Here is a 16,747-nt window from a genome sequence, read left to right as displayed (position 1 = left end):
GGACTAGACTAAAGAAATCACTTTCAGACATGTTTATGCTTATTACAAAGGGAAAGTGCGTTCCACTGAGCTCTACAGGGTGACCCAAAAAAAAGTTTACACTTTCATAAATGAAACTTCAACACCATGTATCTCATCTTCTAATACAAATTTTATTAATAATATATACATCATTAGAAACAGCATACACCGTAGATTCTACTTCTCGATGTGTCCTCCTCCGACTGCCATGACCGCCTCCAGATGACTGCGGAAAACTTGACAAGTGTTCTTGATGTAGGATGCTGTCATCCAGTTCCAAGATCTCAGAACAGACCTCTGCAAGGCTGGTACAGAAGGGTGGGGCTTCTTACAGGCACTGTCCTCCACAGTTGCCCAGATACTATAATCCAGTGGATTAAGATCTGGACTCTGGGGAGGCCACATATCCTTGGGCCAGAATGCCTCCAGGTTGGCATTCAACCATTCTTGGGTCCTCTTGGAAGTGTGAGCAGGGGCACCGTCTTGTTGGAACACAATTCCCATCAGGGTAGTTGGTCTGGATCCATGGCTTGACTTTTTTCTGCAGAATGTCCAGATATTCCTCAGTGTTGATGCGTACACCTGAGGGAATGAAAACTGGAGGCATCTTCTTGCCATCCGAGGAGATGAGACCAAAAACCATGACTGAAGCTGGGTGCTTTGTAGTGTTAGCATACTTTACAGCATCAGGTACATCTGTGGGATCACCTCCAATCCATCGGTTGTTTCTTCGGTTTGATATGGCATCAACAGTGAAGATCTTTTCATCTGAGAACAAGATCGCACGACCTGGCGCAGCATGCTTGATGTTGTTCAACAATGCCTTGGACCGTTTCACCCTACTTTCTCTTTGAGCTTTAGTAAGAAGTGGAACCTTCACCTTGGCCCTGGACTTCATGTTAAAGTTATTCTTGACAAGTCGTTGCATTGAGGAAGGACTGACATCAAGCTCAGAAGCCATTTTTCTCATGGACCTGACAGGATTGGACTTGATTCGTCGTTTAACCTTGTTAATCATGAGTTTTGTCCGTACAGACCGAGGGTGACCAGATCCAGGCTTTCTTTTGGCTGTTCCAGTGCGTTCTAACTTGTTTTTAATTTTGTACACTGCACATCTTGATATTCCCAGCTGTGTTGCAATCTCGGTAGGAGACAGTCCGGCATGCAGCAATTCAGGCACAGCAGAAGTTTTCTTCATTTTCAAACGAAGCACATGTAGTTGAGCGAAAAGAGCATAGCAGTGGAATTAGGAGTTCAACAGCAATCATTGGAGCGTTGAACAAAGTTAAAGAGACCTAAATTGGTGTTTATACAAGCAATCAACCAAGTGTAAACTTTTTTTTGGGTCACCGCCGGGCCATTTCTGGGAAAAAAGAGTTTTGGTCATGGCGACAGCTTGTGTATGTCAGCCTCAATTCGGAGGTTTCAGCTTCGAAAACTGTAAGAGTTAAGAGTCGAATAATATAAAGTACAGACACTTGGTATATTTTACTTCTGTGATTTTCAAACTGTTCATTTTTGGATTACGCTTCATTTTTGTGCCTCATAAATATTAGTGCTGTCAAAAATGTCGCGTTATTAACGCTTAAACTTGACTCAATTTTAACGGCGATAATTTTTTTATCGCGAGATTAACGCTCTGTGACATGATGTAGGTTTTTCATAAGCTTTTGAAACTGCCAGGAACTTGGAACAGAGACTTTGCTTAGAAAAACGATAGCAGTTAGACTGTAATGCCACGCCCCGCACAGCCAGAGTCCTCTGCCCTCCCCCAAAGAGCCACGGTGCTCGGCTTAGGTTTCGTTTTCCCATCGGCGGCTCCAGCCCGACTTTGCAGTGGCTGTGACAAGACGTGTTATGCTCTGCAATAAAAAAAAAAAAAAAACATTGGTACAACCAGTGTTTGAACTATGCCGATATTTTCGGGGGGTCCCTTTTTTTCCCTTGGGGGGGTGCTTGCGCTTGTCTCAGAGCGCGGATCTCCATCGCGCGCTCACTTCGGATATGCAAATGCTTCCTGTTACACACGATTGCTATGTCAATAAACATCATTTTGCCAATATTTTAGAGACCCCCCAACATTTCCCAAATCATGTTTTCAAGGGATCTCATGTCTGTTTCAGGGGATCTCGGATCCCCCGAGTACCCCCGTAGTTCGAACGGTGAGCAAGCCCATTCACTTTTTTATGCTGATAAAAGAATTACAATGGTTTTTCACGTGACAAAAATGTGCGATTAAATTGCGATTAATCGCGAGTTAACTATGACAGTCGCGACATTAATCGCGATTAAATATTTTAATCGCTTGACAGCACTAGTAAATATATATGCTATATTCACCGTATGGACATGGTATCAGAAAACAATTTTATTTATAAGCAGTAGCCACATGTACCCTTAGGGTGTCTATTTTTTTTCGTAATATCTTCCTTCATATTCATCATAAGTGCTACCAGGCGAGGTTTGTTTTGCCTGGCAACACTTGTATTAGATTTATAATTAGAACAGATCATCCAGCTTACCACCTCCGAGTGTTGTATGATTACCCCAGACTTAGTGCTTGTTTCAAGACCCGTCCTTTATGGTTTACACCGTCCATATGTGTACTAGTTAGCAGTATTATTGTTCCAACATATTGTTTATTCTAAGATGCTTTTGTTAAAGTGCTTAAAGGTGTTTGAAGTATTAAGTAGGCCAAAGTATAAAGGTGCTACTCAAGATTGTGTCATTTGTGCAGTAAATGCAGTCTGCAGGGGGTGTTATTATTTTTTCTAACTGCAACAGAACTCATTTAAACTTTTGGTTAGTGGTGTTCTGGCAGTGGTTCAGGTAATAAAACAGGATTATTATATACTACATTGTTGTCAAATGATGACTTTATTGATTGCTCATGTGAACCCCATGCCATAAACCACAGCATCACAGACCTCCACTTGTTGTAGCACCCTTTTCAACCATGTTAACAGTAAAAAGTGACAGTCTCAGTACCACCATAAAATGCTCCTAAAAGTCACCAGATGCCACCAAATGAGCTCCCTTTTTTCAAGATTTTCAGGGGGAGGACCCTTGGACCCCCCCCCCAATAAAAAGGGGGAGGAGGGACACCCCCTGTTTGTACTCTCCTCCCGCGTGCTTTTGTTGCACCGCACGGCCCTGCGGCCACCCAAAAGTTAGGGCTTTATTTTAATCCTGGGGAGAACACTTTTTTTTAAAAATCATTCAATTTTAAATAATTTTAAATATTTTTATTCTCGCACCTCTTGTGTGCACGTGCTATTTTAATGCATGTTAAATTTAATTTGGATTTTAAATTGTCAATCATTTTGGAACTCAATTTTACCTTTTATACGTTTACTCTTTCATTGTTGTATCTTTTATCATGTTCTCCATTTTATTGTTCTGTAAAGCACTTTGAGTTGCCTTAGTGTACGAAATGTGCTGTACAAATAAAGCCACCTTGCCTATTTGGAGCTTCGGGAACCTGGAAGAGGAGGGGTCAATACTTTTGCAAGCAACATTTTTTAATTTTTGATTTTCTTTGAAATACTTGCTGAGCAAGAATTCATTTCGATGTTGAAAATTGGCTGTAAGAATATAAAAGAACGGGTCCAATCAGGCATGCAAAAACAAAGGGTGTATGGTATATGTAGAACATCTGGAACATCGTGTGTGTCTCTCTTTCTGGTCCCTCTCTCTCTGTCTCTCTCTCTCTCCCTCTCTCTCTCTCTATATATATATATGGCATGTGACAAAGAAAGTACACCCATGGCATGTGACAAAGAAAGTACATCCTCTTTCAAGTCTAGGTTTTAAGTGTCAGGACATAATAAAAAAATCATCTGGTCCTTACCAGGTCTTAAAATTAGGCAAATGCAACCTCAGATGACCAATAACACATGACACATTCACCCTGTCATTATTTATTTAACACAAAGTAAGCTAAAAATGCAGTAGCAGTGTGTGAATAATTAAGTACACCCTTACTGCTTCCATAGAAATTATGAACGCGATTAGCAGCCAGGTGTTGCTGATCAAATAGATTTGATTAATTGATCATCAGCAAGTGTGGCCACCTCTTAAAAAGCAGAAGTTTTGGCAGTTTGCTGGTCTGGAGCACTCAGGTGTATGTTAACACAATGCCAAGGAGGAAAGACATCAACAATGATCTTAGAGAAGCAATTGTTGCTGCACATCAGTCTAGGAAGGGTTATAAGGCCATTTCCAAAGAATTTGAAATCCATCATTCTACAGCGAGAGAGATTATTCAGAAGTGGAAAACATTCAAAACAGTTGCCAGTCTTCCCAGGAGTGGACGTCCCAGCAAATTTACTCCAATGTCAGACCGTACAATGCTCAGAGAAATTGCAAAAAACCCAAGAACTACATCTAGGACTCTACAGGCCACAGTTAGCATGTTAAATGTTAAAATTCATGACCGTACAATTAGAAAAAGACTGAGCAAGTATAGCTTGTTTGGAAGGGTTGCCAGAAGAAAGCCTCTTCTATGTAAAAAGAACATGGCAGCACGGCTTAGGTTTGCAAAGATGCATCTGAACAAGGCACAAGCCTTCTGGAACAGTGTCCTTTGGACAGATGAGACCAAAGTGGAAATGTTTGGCCATAGTGCCATGTTTGGTGAAAACCAAACACAAGCATATCAGCCCAAACACCTCATACCAACCATCAAGCACGGTGGTGCAGGGGTGATGATTTGGGCTTGTTTTACAGCCACAGGGCCTGGGCACCTTACAGTCATTGAGTCAACCATGAACTCCTCTGTATACCAAAGTATTCTAGAGGCAAATGTGACGTCATCTGTCCAGCAGCTAAAGCTTGGCCGCAATTGGGTCATGCAACAAGACAATGATCCCAAGCACACCAGCAAATCTACAGCAGAATGGCTGCAAAGAAAAGAATCAAGGTGTTGGAATGGCCAAGTCAAAGTCCAGACCTCAACCCAATTGAAATGCTGTGGCGGGACCTTAAGAGAGCTGTGCATAAACAAATGCCCTCAAACATGAATGAACTGAAGCAATGTTGTAAAGAAGAGTGGGCCAAAATTCCTCCATGACAATATGAGAGACTGATAAAATCATACAGAAAACGATTGCTTCAAGTTATTGCTGCAAAAGGTGGTTCTACAAGCTATTGAATCATGGGGTGTACTTACTTTTTCACACACAGATTCTGCATTTTCACTTAATTTTTGTTAAATAAATAATGACACAGTGGAATCTGTTGTGTGTTGCTTTACACCTGAGGTTAGAGTTGCATAATTTTAGGACCTGGTAAGGATCAGATGATTTTTTGTTATGTCTTGATTGGTAAAACCATGTAACTGGAAGAGGGTGTACTTTCTTTTTCACATGACTACACACACACACACACACACACACACACACACACACACACACACACACACCAAGATTTTGCTACTTGTATGAGTGACTCTGTGTGTGTGTGTGTATGTTATGGGAGGCCTGGCTTACCTTGTGGATGGTGGGGTCAGGACACTGGGCTCTGATTTGCTGGCACTGGTCTCTAGGACGACAGCTGTTATCACACCAGGCGCACAGGTGACCCTGCTGTTCTCTCCCCCAACACTGAGAGCAGTCGCTGTCCCCCCCACTGCAGCTGTACACCTCCACTGCATGGGGACAGGGGAGAGGGAGGGGGAGAGGGAGGGAGAGAGGGATGAGGGGAGATAAGGAGAGAGAGAGAGTGAGTCAGATTTGGAAAGACAGATGGAGGGAGAGAGAGAAAGGTAGGGGGTTTCCCCAAAATTAGTCCATCTGTCCAATGACCTTGTTACTGCAAAGTGTCATGAATCGCCTTTCTTTCTTTCTTTCTTTCTTTCTTTCTTTCTTTCTTTCTTTCTTTCTTTCTTTCTTTCTTTCAATTTTCATATCATATCGGCTAGACTACATTCTAATTCATCCTTCTTTTTTCTTTTGTTCGTTTATTTTTTATGTCCATTTGACGCCACACGCATTCAGGCCTGGAACTGGCCAAAAACCAAAGAGGAAATGAAAAGGAAGAAAGGTTGTGGAAGAGTGACAGTGGTCTGGGTCTCATATCCACGACTTTGAATTCATTAGCATCGGAAACGGCGGAATTAGAAGCGCGGGTGCTCTTTTGCTGGCGTATACAAAGCTATTTGCATTTTCACACAAAACCTCCAAAAAAAAAAAAAGAGGCGGAAAAAATGACAAGAGCAATTTATCCTTTTCTTGGAGCAGACAAAGAGAGAGAGCGAGGTGGAGAAGGGGTGAGAAAGAGCGTGACAAAGCAAGAGAGCGAGAGAGGCTGAGAAACACAAAGAAAAGTTATAGAGATGGACCGACATCCGTGCACGAGCAGCCAGATGTGCATGTGTGTGTGTGTGTGTGTGCTTATGACTCATAAGCAAGTAGACAGCCTCTGGGTTCGTCTGTTTCACAATCTCAGCTCCCACATGCTGTTCAATGCTGTATTTATGTAGCTCCCTTCCCTCATGTATGTGCATGTGTGTGTGTATGTGTAATTACCTGTAACTGACTCAGGACTGTCTATGTATTTATCTTGTCCTCTCCGACGCAGGTCGAGGCGGAAAGTCTCGCTCCTTTTCGTGGTGCTCAGCTACATAAGAACAAAATACAAATTCTCAGTCAGTAAAAATCGCTGACTGATACAAAGCGATCTCTGATTGGTTTATTTCATGTCATATATGGTGATGGAGTGCCGTGATTCAACTGGCTGGCCTTACTGTCACTCCTCTGCACTTCACAGCTGATTGTCCATCCAGCCATTGTGCCTCATATGACTGGCCATTCCCAAATTCACAGTTCAGCTCAGTATCCTACACACACACACACACACACACACACACACAGAGTAAGAAGAGAATATATTATCATATTACTTTTCATGATATCAGATTGCTTAATTAGACTTCAAGCTCCGCCTGCATTGAGAACATGAAGGCTGGTTTCATCGAGTTAAGCGCGTATGATAAACATGAGTTTTGAGGCTTAGCAAAGGTTTTGCGTAAAAGCTAACAGCAAGGTCTTTCTCAGCTATTCAAAGGATACCGAATAAACAGGACTTTGACATTACGACTGGAAGGAATGGTTGAGCGATAAGACTAGCTAGCTCGCTAACTTTCGATACATCTGGGTAGCGTGAACACTTTTTAATCTCAAATTCACAAACCATTATATGTCTGCGTAGGTTGGTAAATATTCTTAGTAACCTTTTTTATAAACTAATAAGTGTCATCGCTCCATAACCTAGCCCCTTCCTGTCTATCAAATCTCCTAACTCCATACAGACCATCTCGCACCTTACGCTCCACTGATGCCCGTCTACTAGCTATCCCCCCCTCTCGGCTTCGCTCCATGGGTGACGGGCCTTCAGTGTGGCTGGCCTGAAACTCTGGAATGCCCTTCCACTAGCACTGTGCCAATGCACAGCACTATCCACCTTCAAAACTCCGCTGAAAACATGCCTCTTCAGAATTGCTTTCCTCACTGCCGCTTAACTGCTCTCATTGCTCCAAAAAATTGCCTTTTCTGTATTTCCATAGTTTACTCTTTTTTATCTTTGTACCACCCACCCTCTTTGTATCGCCCCTCCTTTGTGGTGTCGGGGAAAATTCTTTCTATGACCTACACTTGAAAATCTGAAAGGCAGTCTAGCTTTAAATGGTATTTCAAATGGCTTGTGTTGGAACAGACTGATGTGTTTGGTCATGATCTCAGGTGAATTATGTAAATTTATCCAAAAGTAACATTTGAACTATTTTGGCTTTGGAAACGAGTAGGAAACACCACTGTTTATTCTGGCAGGTCCACAGGAAAGATTAAAAAATATAAATAAAAATTCACACCTACTGTACATTTACATCATAACTCTGTACTGCAGCACTGTTCTGTAAACATTTCACCCAATTTAAAATATGTTTCTTATTTTAATCTGTGGGCGGCACGGTGGTGTAGTGGTTAGCGCTGTCGCCTCACAGCAAGAAGGTCCTGGGTTCGAGCCCCGTGGCCGGCGAGGGCCTTTCTGTGTGGAGTTTGCATGTTCTCCCCGTGTCCGCGTGGGTTTCCTCCGGGTGCTCCGGTTTCCCCCACAGTCCAAAGACGTGCAGGTTAGGTTAACTGGTGACTCTAAATTGACCGTAGGTGTGAATGTGAGTGTGAATGGTTGTCTGTGTCTATGTGTCAGCCCTGTGATGACCTGGCGACTTGTCCAGGGTGTACCCCGCCTTTCACCCGTAGTCAGCTGGGATAGGCTCCAGCTTGCCTGCGACCCTGTAGAAGGATAAAGCGGCTAGAGATAATGAGATGAGATGAGATTTTAATCTGCATGATGATTGATGACATACTAGTGTTTCAAGTGTGCATTAACTGTATCTTAATCAACAGTTATGTTGAATTCTCTAATCTGATTGGTCAGAAGTTGTTGATTCGTTTTCTATAGCAGCAGCTCTGACAATAGTTTTAGCTGATTCTTCTTCTTCTCCGCCTTCTTATTATTATTACCTCCACCAACTTTGTTGAAGGAGGTTATATTTTCACCTCCATTTGTTTGTTTGTCTGTTCCCAATGTGACTCAAAAAGTAGTGAACAGATTTTGATAAAATTTTGAGGAAAGGTGAGCCATAGGCCAAGGAACAATAGGTTGGATTTTGACGTAAATCCGGATATGTATGTAGATCCAGGACTTTTTGCCTTTTCCCAATGTAACTCAAAAAATAGTGAACAGATTTGGATGAAATTTGGTGTACAGCTTTAGTATTATCCTAGGTTCAAGTGATTCAGTTTTGATGTTGATAATATGTGGCTTGCCGGAGGTATGCACTCTAGTTCTTAATGTGCTAGGTTTATATTAATACGCTATCATTTCTATAGTAAGACCTTATTCAGCAAGCGTTCAACCTAAACACATTTTAAAAATGTGTAATTGTTGATTTTCAGTGATTTATGTTTATTGAGCATTTTTGGAAGGAGTCTCCAGTGTTAGGTCTTTGTAACGTTCAGAACAACTCTAAATTTACCGTTTCCAAAACAGGAAAGCCATGTGGATGTAGAGCGTTGTGGTTTCTCAGTAAACACAAAAAAGTTACATTTACTTCTTATTAACTTCCAGTGGAAGTAAAAAAAAAAAGAGAAGCTGGTGAGGGGATTACTGTTTACAGCTGATATCAGAGGTGATAACAGGAACTTATTTTGTTGACGTTCCACAACATTAAATGTAATTACGATGAAGACAATGAAGAAAGTACAAGCAAACGGTAATGTTTCTTAAAAATTTTAGTTCAATTTTGTATTCGTCACTCTCAAAAAGAAACTAAAAGAGCACTTGGTTGAGTTCATATCGCCATCAAGCCACATATGTTATATAAACATAGGCAGATGTTTGCTATGTTTACATACATATCTGGATTTGCATCAAAGTCTAATCAATTGTTCCTTGGCCCATGGCTTCAAAATTTCATCAAAATCAGTTCAGTAGTTTTTGAGTTACGTTGGGAACAGACAAACAAAAAACAAACAAACAGAGGTGAAAACATAACCTCCTCCAACAAAGTTGGTGGAGGTAATAACAATGATCATGAAGTACAAATAAATATAAAATATAGTATGACAAGTGTAATTAGATACCATCAGCTAGTGCAACTCTACTGCTTTTGTTACTGAGAATCTATTAAAATGTCAATTCAGGACACAATTCCCTAAAGCAACAAAATAAAATAAAGCACATGACAAGACCGAGAACAAAATGTTTACTAAATTCTACATTTCCACAGAGTCCTGCTTCCTGATTTTGCTGCTTTATGGTATCAATTAAATGTCACCATCACAACTCAACTGGGCCAAAACGTGACGGTACCATCAGAAAGCACAAAGAGTTATGGCATAATTTCTCGTGATCAAGAAAGCATATTGTCATATTACCCACTGCTAACTACAACCAGTCTATTCATTCAGAACCCTCCAAGGCAAAAAACAACAACAGCAACAACAACAACAAAAACCCATGGCGTCTCTGTTTCTAATTGAATCCTCCTAACCATCTCTTCTATTAGCTATATACAATACTGTGCAAAAGTCTATTTTTTCATGCAAACTTTGTTATAGATTTCTATTTGATGACTTCTACATTATCGAGTCAGTACAAAAACATTTTAGAGTCCAAATGTTCGTTTTCCAGCACAAAATTTAATGTTACAGGAAAAAAAAAGTTTGTATCCGAGCAGCATATTACATAAGAGAGCACTTTTCAGATTAAAAAAGAAAACATAATGAAGGCTGCTGGGTTTTGGTGCAGAATTATGAAGCGAGTGTGACAGTCAAAGTGTCCAGAAGAACTGGGGCTGGTTCTGTAAGATGCTCAGTAAAACCTACAGCTCATTTCCTTATCAAACTGCACTCACTGTACCCGAGATTACCATTTGTTTTTAAAGCAAAGGGTCGTCTCACACCAAATATAGACTTTGTTTCATTTATTATGGCTTACTGCTTACTGTTTATAGTATTTTTTTATGTTGAAACATTTCATTTCATTATTTTGAAAGGAGAACTGAAGTCATTTTTAAACTTGCTTTATTTCTTAATTAACGTGTTATTCAGTTACGTTTTCGGTTTTAGTAACCTTATATCATGACTCGTATTGGCAACTAATTGCAATTAAATATGATACTTATCGGCCTGTTCGGTTTTTAGCCGTGTTGAATTTAGTTCGTTTGGTCCACGGCAGGCGTCGCTTATCCGCGCGATCTTCATGAGACTTGCGTGAGACTTCGAAACGTCAAGTGTCAGCCAGGTGTCAGCGCCGCCATTTTGAAAACTACTTTCCAAACAAAATATTGCACAAAAACAAGTTTAAATGACGATTACTGTCTACTTTTTTCAAACTTTCCTGATTGCTATCAAAACAAACAAAACTTCCGGCTTGATCACGTCAGCATTCGAAAGAGGGCGCGCGCGTCTTTCGACAACATTGGCAGATGTTGGTCACTTTGATTTCCGCTGTACGTTTTACTTCCGTCCTACGACGTCTCGTACAGGTCTCAACGAATCTGGTTTACGGCCGTCGCTTTGACATACGGACTGATATATTACATAGCATATTTCAAACACTCATAACTTGCTATAGCAGTGATGAAATAGCGATCAAAAATGCATTCCGATATTTAATAAAGTGAGAGAAACAGAATTTTGATAATAAAATATTTGCCTTCAGTTCTCTTTTAAGTCATTTTTTTGGTCTACAGCATTTCTTTACATGTGCCTAAGCCTTTTGCACAGTAATATATCTCAGTGGCGAACAGTTACTATTAGAGCTGCGACTTCAGCTCAGCCAAACCTTAGCCAGACACACCAAAACAGCAACAGGGCAAAGGATTTTGTAAGGGATTAGCGGCAGGCTGCCAGGTCGCTCCGGTGTGTGTAGTTGTCGATTTTAAAAGTAACTAAGTAACTGTCGTTAGCGTGCGTGGAAGAAGAGTCTCATCTCATCTCATTATCTCTAGCCGCTTTATCCTTCTACAGGGTCGCAGGCAAGCTGGAGCCTATCCCAGCTGACTACGGGCGAAAGGCGGGGTACACCCTGGACAAGTCGCCAGGTCATCACAGGGCTGACACATAGACACAGACAACCATTCACACTCACATTCACACCTACGGTCAATTTAGAGTCACCAGTTAACCTAACCTGCATGTCTTTGGACTGTGGGGGAAACCGGAGCACCCGGAGGAAACCCACGCCGACACGGGGAGAACATGCAAACTCCACACAGAAAGGCCCTCGCCGGCCCCAGGGCTCGAACCCAGGACCTTCTTGCTGTGAGGCGACAGCGCTAACCACTACACCACCGTGCCGCCTGGAAGAAGAGTCTAGAACAGAAATCTTAATTTCTCAGTCATTAGCCTGTGCTACTTGCTCTCGACAGCACTGTCTTGACTGCTTTATTAGCATTCGCTAACACTACTGAGAAACGACTTGAGGTTAAGCTCGCATTGGCCTTTGAGAAGGCCTAGGGTGATAAATTTTTGGTCCATCCCACTATAAATCAAAATCTGACTGGTTAATTCATTGGTCACTTCCTATATAAACACACACTGCCATGGCCTTCTGTCCCGGCAATGAAGTCCTAACCAATGAGTGAGTCTCTTCTCAAGCTAGACACAACAAACAAAACAATCTCATTGGATAACTCGATTTTAATGTTTTCAGGACAGTAACCCTTTCATTTCTGAAGCACATTTGATAGAAAATGAGGCCAAATTAGAATTAGAAGAGAATAATTACCATGAAATTATGAAAGAAATTAAAGAATGAAAGAAATTAAATATAATATTTGAAATGCTGGTATGTCTGGGCCCTCTCTGAAGGCCTACAAGGCCCTGACGGTTCCCCTCTGATATACTTCAAAGCTTCCTGCACAAGATGCGGCTTCTATGTTTCCTGGACAGCTGATATTCTTCTTCCGATAATCTTCGGATCTTTCCTTCCGAATCTGCCCATATTCCGGTTTATTCCGTATCCCACTCCGTTAAACACTTCAGGCTTCCTCTATAGCTAATTCTGGTGTGGATTCAACATATACACAAACATAAAGATCAAAAGACGTGGCGAACAACTTTCACTCGGGCATTTACATTCTGTCCTCTGAGACATGGGAAAAGTCATTCATTCCACTGCAGGAATCCATCTGGAAACCATAAACCCACTTATGAATTCAGCACAGGCCAAGACCTCCACAGCGAGACATGGAAGGGATTATGGATGCAGAAAGATGTACATACTGCAAGTTAGAGTAATGTTGGAGTGTTTTAAAATTGCTCCACTGGAAATCACATTGTATGTATAGAGTTAGACACTTTTGAAAACAAGCAGCTACAGCTGGAGCTATGCTTATGTGTTGCATTTATATATATCTCATCTCATCTCATTATCTGTAGCCGCTTTATCCTGTTCTACAGGGTCGCAGGCAAGCTGGAGCCTATCCCAGCTGACTACGGGCGAAAGGCGGGGTACACCCTGGACAAGTCGCCAGGTCATCACAGGGCTGACACATAGACACAGACAACCATTCACACTCACATTCACACCTACGGTCAACTGAACCAAGTAAATTTTTTTGTGAAGTCGCAACATATCCACGCCACAGCATTTTCCCCCCAAAATGCTACATGTTCCTTTCTATTTAAAGTGCATTTAACTGCATTCTTTCATGACAGATTGTTTTATTTTATAGATTATTATTTTTTCGATTATTTTATCAAAATTATTCATAATTCAGCATGAAATTGTCCAATCAATGCGAGAAGTGGCGAAGCGATTTCCTACTTCATGGGCACAACCGTCTTAGAAGACTTCACGTCAATGGCGGCCTCTGATTGGCCAAATGGATATGTCTGGCTTTGAGAAAAATAGGTGGTGGCTCTTGTTGCGTTTTGGAATGAAAGGCCGTAATGCAGTGTGTAAGTCAATGGCAGATATCGTGCTTTGGCGAAAACTGAATATGGTACGAGTAAGATATGATAATTGCTGATGGTTTGGTGGCGGGAGTTTCAATTTTTCAAATTTGGCATTTATTGCGTTTTGAAACCAAACTCTTCACATATATATATATATATATATATATATATATATATATATATATATATATACACATACCCACACACACTATCCACATTCACTGGATATGAGCAATCACGCGCTCTGATTGGCTACCCTACTACTAGGCTATCAGCTCATATACTGTGGGTAGAGAAAAACAAAATGGCGGAGCGTGTTGCTGAACCAACCGAGGACGAAATTAAAAACTCGACTCGAAAACAAAACCCAAAAAAATACAAAAAAAAGCAACACAATATGGAATGAAAGTATTTGATGATAAAAGCGTATCTTTTTTTTAATTTTTCAAGAATTATTATTATTATTATAATATTTTTCACAAATTGCTACCGTCATTTCACCGGTTTGTTTACATTCTAAGCGGAAATGATTTTGTCGGACGTTTTGTACAAAGTTTTTATTTATTGAATTTGCAAAAAATAAAAATAAAAGTGCTCTGTTTCTCAAAATCCAGTGAATGCGGATAGAATAAAACAGTTATTCCACTCGATCTCGTCGTACACGGCTTATAGCCGCTATCAGCTCATGTATGACTCGATTTCATGGAATAACTATTAAATATAACATACGCATGCTGTCCAATACGCAACGTATTATAATAATAATTATGGCGAGCACATAACTGACTAGCAGACAGAACATGATGCATAGTCTACATGCATTATGAAAGAAATGAACATCAACCGAAAGAAACGGATGAGATCAGCAGGAAGAGATCAAGTCGAATGTGTGTTTCAAACCCCAAAGTATAAGAACGCAGTAGCTCAGCTGAAGCGATCATTAAGTGACATGGCATTTTTGGATGCAGGATTCCACTTAAAACCAAATTCACGTGGCTTATTTTTGCCTTTAAAGCGTGCTTCCAATCCAAACTCCGTTTGAGATGTGTGCAAACCAGACTGCAGATATTACCATTACAGTGAAGTGGTTTGACAAGGAAATGGTATTCCAGTCTGTGGTTTTAGGTTGGATTTCCATGTGTGTCTTATATGTCTGTGCTAGCTCTTAATGCTATGTTTGACTCTGGGTCAGCCAGAGCAAAACATTTATAGTGTTCTTGACCCTGTGACCATATGTGTGTGTGTGTGTGTGTATGAATTTGCAGCATGTGGGCGTTACAGGCCCGTTTTATAAACAGGATGTCTCATTTATAAGAAGTAGGCCAAGTTTTATGAGCGTACTTGAAGCAAACTTATCGAACTTCATCATAGCAATGTCAGTTGTGTTAAGCAATATAAAGTGTGAGTGAAAGGCTGATGAATTAGAGCGTGTAAAACTCTAAAAGGAGCTCTTGTCTCAAGTCACACATCATAAATTTTGCGGAATATGGCACAATGTGACCTGATACACAGGAGTCAAATATTCTATGATTAAACACTCGCACATGATCATCATTATCATCATTGCGTGTCTGATTATTTGTAAATGGCTTTCGATGCTGGTGTGAGAGCCGCAAATTCAATTGTGAGTGAGCATATAATTCAGAATTTCTATACTTGGGTAAAGACAGAAATAAGCTGACAGACCATCATTTTGATAAGCAGTGAAATTCCTTATGAACTATTTTAGTATTTGTACTTCAACACACTGTGGCACTGACAGTAAAGAGTCTCTGCATGACGAGCACCATACTATACGTGGCCCATTTTATAACTGCGGGTACATTTCAAGAGTCGACTCTGTCGGTCGTCGTCAACTCTGTTGTCATCAAACCGGGCGATCCGTCGACAGACTCGACGATGACAGAGTTGACATTTTCCCCCCACCGTTTTTGTGTCTTCACTCCACATGCTAACCTCAAACTAGCTACCTCATGGCACGTATAAGAACAGAATTTGATGGATTTTGATCATATTATTGCTTTTTTTTTTAATGAGTGAGACATTCACTCCAATATCACAATAACAGATTTGACGAATAATTAATCTACTGTTGCTGTATCCTCAACATTCTGTTCAAATTAATTGGAGAAGAAACATAACATACCTCACCGCCTTTCTGATGTTTCCCGCCAGACATGTCATGCGTATTATTCAAAAGTCTTTGTGGATTTGATGCGGTTTTATCACATAGTTAACAGAGTTGACAAGAACATTGGGACAGATAAAAAAAATATTCCTGAAATTTCACATGATACAGAAAATAGACTTTCTACGCAATAGATTTCATAACAGCGAACCAAAAAAACAGATTGTTCGACTGAATCACTTCATGTTTATTCAAGTTGAATGGATGAATCAGGAGTCGAAGACAGCCAATAATGTGGGGGAGGGGTGGGAGTCATTTGGTTGATGTTTTATGGATAAATTGTGTCTAAAATGTACTTCGAGCATTGCTATTGGTGAAAGTTTATCACAATTTGTTCAAAACTGATTCAATAAAGGTTTCTTTTGCGAAAAATAACAAAAGGTTTTTCTCAGAGACATGAAATGTAGCCCGAATTCTAGAATGACCCATGTATGTATAATTATTTTTAAATGTGGGAAATAATTTAGAAAAATCAGGTGTTTGAATTTTTGAAAAAAAAAATTAAGTTGAATTTTTTTTTATGTTCAAAAATAAAATTTCATCCAACCCCCCCCCCCCCCCCCCCCCCCCCACACACACACACACACACACACACACTCAAAGGTGAAGTTTAGCTTCATAAGGAATCAGAATAGAAAGGCCAATGATCAGTGATAATACAGTACACTACTAAAACTATTACTGAATAAGCTAAAAACTAATATAAAAATTAAAATAAATGGAACTTTGAACTAATTATGGAAGCTAATTCAAATAAGTAAATTTAAGTTAAATAAGGAAGCAATAATACAGTATATCACATAGTGTGAGATGGCGGTATGCTGTTATAAAAAATTAGTATAAATACACAGGTGATTATTGGAAATCGTGCGTGCTGATTGGTCCAGAGATTCTGATTATTTTTCAATAATCACCTCAAGCGACTCGGCAAACTGATGGCCAATCTCTTTGTCACTGTAAGTGAGGAAGAATTACAGATTATGAAAGCGCATGCTGCTCCTAAAAGCACTAAAGATGCTACGAAGTTTGGTCTAAAACTATTCAAAGGTAAGGTGGAATTGTCTCATCTCAT

The 16,747-nt window shown here is 40.3% G+C and overlaps 1 protein-coding gene across 1 annotated transcript in view; it reads right to left on the bottom strand.

The window, feature by feature from the left end:
* Positions 1 to 16,747, bottom strand: part of plxnd1 (plexin D1) — a 212,713-nt gene that overhangs the window by 117,052 nt on the left and 78,914 nt on the right. Inside the window, exons 10-12 of the mRNA XM_060931569.1 lie at positions 6,767 to 6,859; positions 6,549 to 6,639; positions 5,511 to 5,668 (exon numbers count right to left, since the gene is read on the bottom strand). Of these exons, the coding sequence (XP_060787552.1) occupies positions 5,511 to 5,668; positions 6,549 to 6,639; positions 6,767 to 6,859 (342 nt within the window). The remainder of the gene's footprint in view (positions 1 to 5,510; positions 5,669 to 6,548; positions 6,640 to 6,766; positions 6,860 to 16,747) is intronic.

Source organism: Neoarius graeffei, chromosome 10 (genome assembly GCF_027579695.1).
Source record: "Neoarius graeffei isolate fNeoGra1 chromosome 10, fNeoGra1.pri, whole genome shotgun sequence".
NCBI classification, from domain to species: domain Eukaryota; kingdom Metazoa; phylum Chordata; class Actinopteri; order Siluriformes; family Ariidae; genus Neoarius; species Neoarius graeffei.
This window is presented reverse-complemented; position numbering and strand designations above follow the sequence as displayed.